General features: G+C 41.3%; 1 protein-coding gene across 1 annotated transcript in view; it reads right to left on the reverse strand.

Annotated features, from left to right (window-relative positions):
* The window catches only part of INTS9 (integrator complex subunit 9), a 100,459-nt gene that overhangs the window by 52,013 nt on the left and 40,351 nt on the right, over positions 1-8,095 (reverse strand). Inside the window, exons 5-6 of the mRNA XM_012654925.1 lie at positions 6,277-6,416; positions 4,042-4,128 (exon numbers count right to left, since the gene is read on the reverse strand). Of these exons, the coding sequence (XP_012510379.1) occupies positions 4,042-4,128; positions 6,277-6,416 (227 nt within the window). The remainder of the gene's footprint in view (positions 1-4,041; positions 4,129-6,276; positions 6,417-8,095) is intronic.

Genomic DNA, 8,095 nt, shown 5'->3' on the forward strand with positions numbered 1-8,095 from the left:
AGAGGTGTTTTGCTTGCATCACATAGGATTTTATTTTAATGTATGAGTCAATATTTTAAAAAGATTTTTAAAAAATCATGTTTACAACATTCAGATTTTGAACTTCTCTTAAATGAAACAGAAAAGGAAGGTTTTTGGCAGCCATGGGCTCACATTCCCATGTGGCTACAATCTGCTGAAGCTGCGTGTCAGCTGCCCCCTTAGAGGAGTATGGTCGCTGGTCCACAGTACCTACCAGCCCACCTCACTCCTGTACTTACCTGCCCTAGCCCTGTAGGCATGCAACCCGAGAGCCCTACTTTAGAGCACCTGGACCGACTAAGTGTAAGAATTAAGGGGAAAAAAAAAACATATAGAGAAGACACAGCTTATATCACTTGGGAAAAATTTCAATGAACTAGATAGCAAAAAATAGTGATTCTCAATGTATGTGACAGTACTTTGGGACACCAGATACCAACTGGCTTGTGACAGAGAGAAATCTAAAGGTGATGTATACCTCACCGGAGTAGTGTGCATTGTACCTGATAGGGCACTAAAGGCTCTGACTTCAGCATTGTTCAATTCTATCCATGTTACAAAAACACTTGTACCCTCTTAATATTTTGAAATTAAAAAAAAATTAAAAAGAAAAAGACAACAGGCAGCTCTACATGGGAAGGATGTGGAAATAAAAAGAAAAAAAAAAGTGATATAAATCCTTTAGCACAAATATCCAAATGAAGCACTTTTAGAATTCTGGCCCAAGGTTAAATTCTAGATGAATATTTCAAAAGAACTCTTTTGTGTGATGCCAATTAAAGAATAAATAGCTGGGAGTAAATAGGCTAAGATTACAGGTGGTTCACACCTGTAATCCTAGCACTGTAGGCAGCTGAAGCAGGAGGATTGCTGGAGGCCAGGAGTTCGAGACCAGCCTGAGCAAGAAGAGCAAGACTCCGTCTCTACACAAAAAATAGAAAAATTAGCTGGGTGTGGAGGCACAAACCTGTAGTCCCAGCTATGTGGAAGGCTGAGGCAGGAGGATTGCTCCAGCCCAGGAGTTTGAGGCTGCAGTGAGCTATGATGATGCCACTGCACTCTAGCCCAGGAGACAAGCAAGCAAGACCCTGTCTCAACAAACAAACAAACAGAATAAATAGCTCTTCAAATTCTTCTACCACTTCTGATGTTTATGCTGAGTTTATCCAGGAGAAAAAGAGAACACAGCTTTCTCAGTATGTATTCTTGCCAGTAATTTGATATTCCCTTTCTCTGTCAGTAACTATGGCTCATCTCATATTCAAAAGCCAAACCATAAACTTGAGCAGGGTCTAAATGAAAGGTGGTCTTCTCCAACGGTGCAAGTCATTCTCCTGTTCTCTATCAAGTTAGCTTTCAACAGTTTCTGATTTTTGCCCACCAAGTGGTGAGATAGGAAATTCAAAATTTTATTTCAACTAGCACCTTCTTTTAAAAGGGAGACTTCGTAAGCATCCTATGAAATAACTTTCAGACCCCGTCTTGAGCCCTCTCCTTCAAGCTTCATTCACATTCTCCCTAATGCACGATGGCATTCTTCTGTGAGCCACTTATTTTGTTGGATTTTGCAGACAGTGGGAGACAAAGGAAAATGCCAAGGACTTTGCTCAGGGTCACAGAAGAAAAGGCAAAATAAAGACTTGGGACTTCCTAAGACTTGGCCCAGGGTTTGGGAGTCAGGAAATACTGACCATTGCTGGTGTGCCAAAATTATTTGCGGCAGAATACAATATACGGTATAAATTTAAAAGGAGGCAGCAAGGAAAGCCAAAGCATACATGTTCCATGGGTAAAGAAAACGAAGTCCTACGGTCTCTAAGGACAGAGATGTAGGGAAGTGGGTGGGGTCCTATAGAGTCCAGTGGGCACATGGGAGACAGAAAAAAAGGAAGATGGTATCGCAATGGACAAGAGAAGAGGGAGCTGAGAATGAGAATGCAACCTGAGGAGGGGAAGAAACCACGCACTACACTGGGAGATTGGTCCGATCAAGGAAGCTGTTCATATACACACAGAAGACTTAGATATGTGCATGTTCAGAAAACGTTACCTAGTATAAAGTCACACATACACCACATCCTCATATAAGAAACAGAAACACAGGGAAGATCTATAAAACACAGGAGGAAATGTGCATAGATAAATCTCCTTCCTCGTCCCCTCACATGAGAAGGGGCTCACATGTACACAGAATAGGTGTGCGTGTGCACGAGAGGTGGCTCAGCAGAGGGGTTAGGAGCAGGGACTCTGCAGCTAGACTAGCCAACTGTCTGGGCTTGAATCCAGTTCTTGCCACTCACTATTTGGGTGACCTTGGGCAAGTTACTTAACCTCTCTGTGCTGATTTTCTCTCCTGTAAAATGGTAATAATACCACTACCTACCTCAGAATTGTTAGCTTAAATAAATTAAATAACATATTTAGAATAGTGTCTGGCACATAGCAAGTGCTCCCTAAGTTAAATAAAATGAATAACATGTGTATAAAGGAATACATAGGGGAGACATGCTCAAACTCTGAAACAGTCACTACAGAAAAACAAAGTATATTCTTCTGGCTACATACACGTGCATATTCTTGCAGAAAGAAAAACTGTAAAATCTGAGATGTTCTGAAGTTGAGATAAGCAGATGACTAACAAATCATCGATCTAGAGAAACACAAATCAGTGGTAAGTTAGCTGGAAAATAGTGGACTTAGGCAGGAGTATATAGAACACGAACTGCCTAAGAAGTCAAAAGGCTAGTTTTTATTTCAGACTCGCTACTGGGATCAGAAGGTGGGTCTACTGTGGAGCCTGGGGGTGAGGGTAGCAGTTGCTCGGGTCAGAGAGAGTCCAGTCCGTGAAGATTGACTGGGGTCCTCCGTTGTCGAATGAAGTAAGAGCATGTGGGATCAAGCTGCCTCCCTGCTTCCCCTATCTTATTTCTGCTTACCTCTCCTCTTACAATCTGGTTTCTGGTGCTAGCACTCTATGGCAAATCACCTTTCTAGGATTTTAATGACTTCCCAGTTTCCACAGCCAAGGAAGGACCATTTAACTCGAGGTTATTTCGGCAGCATCTGAGACCACTGACAAGCCTGTGTTTTTGGGAACCTCCTTTGTGCCTTGGCTTCCACTCCGTTCTCCTCTTACCTTCCTAATTTACTCTGCAGCCACTTTTATAACTCTTACCAATTCTTTTCAATTCTATCTCAGAAATTTCTTGGAAGCTACACTCTGTCTTCATGCTCACTACTACTACCTTAGTTCAGGCTTTTGTCATCTCGCCTGCGTTCCTGAAACAGTCACACTGCTGGTCTCCCTGCCCCCGTCCCTGCATTCCCATCCATCCTCCATGCCGCTTCCAGAGTTACTTTTCCCAAAACAAAGTTAAGTCATTCTCCTCCTTATTCACACTCAACAATAAAATATTCAAGATTCACACTGTTTTCATGATCTTGCTCCAACTTAGCCCTTTACCTGCATCTTTTACCTCTCTGCTCTTCCCATCCTAATCCACACTGAACTTCTCATTGTTCCATGAATATACTATGTCCCATGGCGCTGTGTCTGGATCCCTCTTCCCGACCTTTTCTATCTGGAAAAGTTCTTTTCTTCCTCCAAGACCCACCATAATTATCATCTCCTAAGGACTGTTCTTCTCAGCTTCCCTAAGCAGAGACAGGTCTTCATTTTTCTGAGTGCCTATAGCTCTGTGGTCAAACATCTCTTATAAGACATGCCATTGAAGACTGTAATTGACCTGTTGAATTGTCTGATTTTCCATTAAACTTTGAGCACCTCAAAGACAGAGCTAGTTGTTATGAAAAATTCCCATACCCAGTACAGTACCTGGCACATAGTTGCCTCTCAGAAAATGTTGGTTGAATCAAATGTAAACCTTTCATATATTAAGGAAAAGACAATCTTTAGTATAACCAAATCAATGTTTAAGCATAAAATGAGAAATCAAATGAGACTGTTTTGCAAAGCGTATGGCTCTATAGTCTCTGGGAAGAGAGACGGCTGCTCCTCACCTCTGTATGTCCTTATTCTTCCACAAGGAGGCAGACTGAGCCTTTGGCACTCTTTCGATGAAATTCACCAGTTCTTCCATGAGAAGCCTGAGTTTCAGCAAAAAAGTGATGAACAGCCATTAGAAAATTAGAAAAATACCACACTCTTAACACTGTAGCCAGGAGAAATGACTTGCTTGCCTGCCCCTCCTCCACTTCATCATCTTTCTTTCTGCTGCATATAAACTTGGGCACCATTTTACAGAAAGTTAAACAAAAATCTAGCCTTCTCATTGAATTTCCATGCTAAAAATTCTGAACTTAAATGATTTAATTCACATTTAAAACAAGCCTGGCAGGTTTCTTGTCTCTGAACTCTGAAATATATTAATATAAGCCTATTTTAACTCTTACTCTAAGATTTCTGCCTTTCTTTATGTTTCTAAAAATACAAAATGAGAAGTTGTTAAGTGACTACGAAGTACCTACTTTTGGTGGCAGCAGGATGGGGGTGTAATTTTTTTTTTTAAATAACACTATTTAATGGACATTTTAAACTGATAAAATAAATTTTCTTGCATGTGTTTTAGGAATTAGCAAAATTCCATGTGGAAGAATACTCCCAGGACTAATCTCAAAAATTTAACAAAAGGACCTGCAAAAGGACAGAACTCTCTGAGATCATGAGATGGAATACCACAGAACTGCAGTCGAGGGAATGTAAGAAATGACACCCTCGACTGCATGAAGGGTCCACATGCTCTGGGGATCCATGTTGGAATTCCTGATGGCTAGAGGATGACCCACAAATCCAGAAATAGATTTTCAACATTTTGAATCTCTTTGCATAATCTAGTATAGATGATCCATATTGACTTAAGTCCCCTCCAAGTCAATATACAGATAATGGTAAGCCATAAATTTATTAGCATTTGAAAGCTGAACGACTTCATTTCACTTCCATTTATTTATTTAGCACTAATAATCTCCTCTTTCCATCTTGAAGGAGCAGTACTAGTTCCCAAATCCCAAGATCTGGGATCCAGGCTCATTATCGTTCTGGCTATAGCTTTTATGAGGACTGTATGGTGTGGCAATCCTCATCCTTTAACTTTTTCAGGCTCGAGTCTAATGTTTTAGCTCATCGTTTCATTGAAAACAATCCATCACTTTGAGTGTTTTACTTTCCTATAATGACCTTCCCTCAGATCCCTTACGGTTTTCAGCACACAATACAGGTAATATGGTTTGACATAAAAACAAGAAAATACTGTTTCATTTCTAGTAATTCCATCTTGTTGAACATCTGCAAGACAACAGAATCCAACCTAGGAGTCTATATCAACTCCTAGATCTTATATTTTGGGTTCTGACACTTGAACTTATACCATACTTGTTAATTTATTTCAATACAATAAGTTAATAATTTTTTTCCTGGGCAATTTTTTTCACATTTTTTTTTTTGTTAAAGAGGTGGGGTCTTGCTCTGTCACCCAGGCATGATCATAGCTCACTGCAAGCAATCCTCCCACCTCAGCCTTCTGACTAGCTGGGACTACAAGAGTGTGCCACCACGCCCAGCTAACTTCACATAATTTCTTTCTCACTAAATGATGCTATAGTTACTTTCAGCAACGACCTGTATCACAAAGGTTTGGTAGGGGCAGAGAAAGGGGCAGCAGAGGCTTCTCAGAGTCAAAGGCAGACTGTGCAGTTTTACTCCTTAGACTGCTGAGTTTCACTCAACAGCAGGGACAACTGAACCATCTAATTACTTATCTATCCCCTGTTTTCTATAAGCTGTCTCCATTTACAGTCTGCAGTAAACCATAAAAGGGGAGAAATTTTGAAAGCAAAGCAATAAAATTTCCTCTTCTTAAAGACGCTACATTCCTTTCCTCTGAAGCTCTTTGCCTTGCATCTTTGTGGCAACATTCTAAACACTACCTCCATGAACTGGAGGAGCTGTCTCCACCTCCCCTACTTAGTATTATCTGTACAGAGGAGCTGTCTCCATGAACTCCTCCCAGTTTATCTATACAAAAAGACTAAAAAGACTACTCGCCGCAGCAATCTCTAGGCATTTCCAATGAACATTCCTTTATTTAGAGAGTCACCTACTCCTGCCTATTCTTTGGGTTTAGCTGTTCAGGAGGAAACAACATTCACTCCTGGCATAGTACTCTATTAAACAGTCATCACCAGAGGCGGCGCTCTACAGCCACATCTTAACAGGACAAGAATAAAGACTCTCACCTGCCAATCTGCACAGTGGGTTCTGTGGCATACACTGTGCCTGTGAATCCAGTGTGCTCGGTGATGTAGGGCAGCGCCATCATGCAGTGATAGTTAGAGATGAGAATCACATCCACTGTAGACAGATCTATTAGCTCAGTCTGAAAAGAAAGGGAGGGAATGGTACATATCTGTTCAGGGATAGATCAATATAATGTGACTAAAAATGATGTTGTCAGAATGCAGAGTAGTAGTTTTTGTACTGCAGAATAATGATGCCTTTCCTGCAACACTTCCATTCTCTCGTTTAGGATGTTTTCTAATATTGACATTAAGTGGCAGGACAGGATGGCTAATAATGAGAATGTAGCCAGTCCATCAGCAGCACTCTGATTTTACTAGAACAGAATTCTTCTCAATTAGATATACGAGGATAAATGACAACAGGACACTTCAACAGCTGCTGCCTGGCACGTGAAGCCAGGTAACCTGAAGCAGAGAGAGCACAACGTAAGTTATAAGGACATACTAGAACGTGACGCAACACTGCTACAGATTGAAGGGAAACGGGAAATAGCGTGCAGAAACCAGCTCTTCACAAGTCAAATGTGGAGACTGGTTTTTTTTTGAGGTAACTTTTGACCACTACTGTTGGATATGGAGCCAAAAAAAGTACAGTGGCAGAGTCATGAAAGGAAATTAGACTCTCATCTTCTATCCTAATCTTAGCCCCAAATCTGCCCTTTTAGTCCACTATTAAGGTCAGATGAAAAGAGAAAAGACAGGTTAGCAAGTGAGGGAAAATACTATCCAAGTTTGATAAATTTTACTATAACTCTTTAGTAGAGGAAAATTTTTTCCCATACATTTAAGTCCTACCTGTCTGTTAAGGATCAACTCTCTTCTTCCACTAAGTCTTCCTGATTTTACCAGATGAAAGAAATCACTTCCTCTTCAGAGCTCCCAAAGAACTTTGTGTGTGTCCCTCTTCTGACAGCACTCTATACAACACCACCTCGAAGTAGCACTTTGTCCTGTGTGACTCTTCTCTGGCTCCCTCCCACCCGCGGTGGCCCGGTACACACCTCAGTGAGCTTTTGTTGAAGAAAGGCAGCTTTATAAGCAGCATCTTCCAGAGGAAAAGTGAGATACTGTGGTTCAGAGACATCCTACCACTCACTGAGCCTCCCTCGTGGAGGAGTTAGCCCTGGGAAACTGTACAGTGCACTAAGGACAGGGAAGGAAGTGTTCCAGTCAGGAGATGGGTCACTGAGCTAATCTGTTCCCACAGAGAAGTAACGAAGATGTCTGTGGCATAAGCAGATGATGAGGGGCAGTGTGCCATTTTGGCTGTGGGTATTTTCTGGCTGGATGACTTTACGTATAAAATAAGCTAATTTAATAAAGCTGCCAAGGCATCATCAGCTCCTGAGGACAGCATGCGAGTGGAGGTCACAAGCTACCCACAGCTAGGGCAATGCCATCTATGTGAATAACATGCCTAATGACAGTAAGAGTCAATCTACCCCACCCCTAACTCCCATGTCGTGCACTGCGCTTGCAAGACGATATCCCCGTGATGAAGGATCATATAACATTCTGCGGGTCCTACTCTCTGCTACCACTCCAGAATCATTTTTAAACAAATAAGGAAATTAAGACAGAGTAGCAGAATGACAGATCCACAAGAAAACAATGGGAATGACAGTTGAAACAACAATAAAGCTCAAAAGCATCACCATCTTCCCTCATGCGTACAGAAACCAGTCGAGAAAACTTGAAATTTCTCTTAAATATATAAGAATCAGCCCAGGGTCTAGAATTATGAGAAATAAAAAAA

The sequence above is a fragment of the Propithecus coquereli genome, unplaced genomic scaffold, assembly GCF_000956105.1.
Source record: "Propithecus coquereli isolate 6110/MARCELLA unplaced genomic scaffold, Pcoq_1.0 Scaffold451, whole genome shotgun sequence".
In the NCBI taxonomy this organism is placed as follows: domain Eukaryota; kingdom Metazoa; phylum Chordata; class Mammalia; order Primates; family Indriidae; genus Propithecus; species Propithecus coquereli.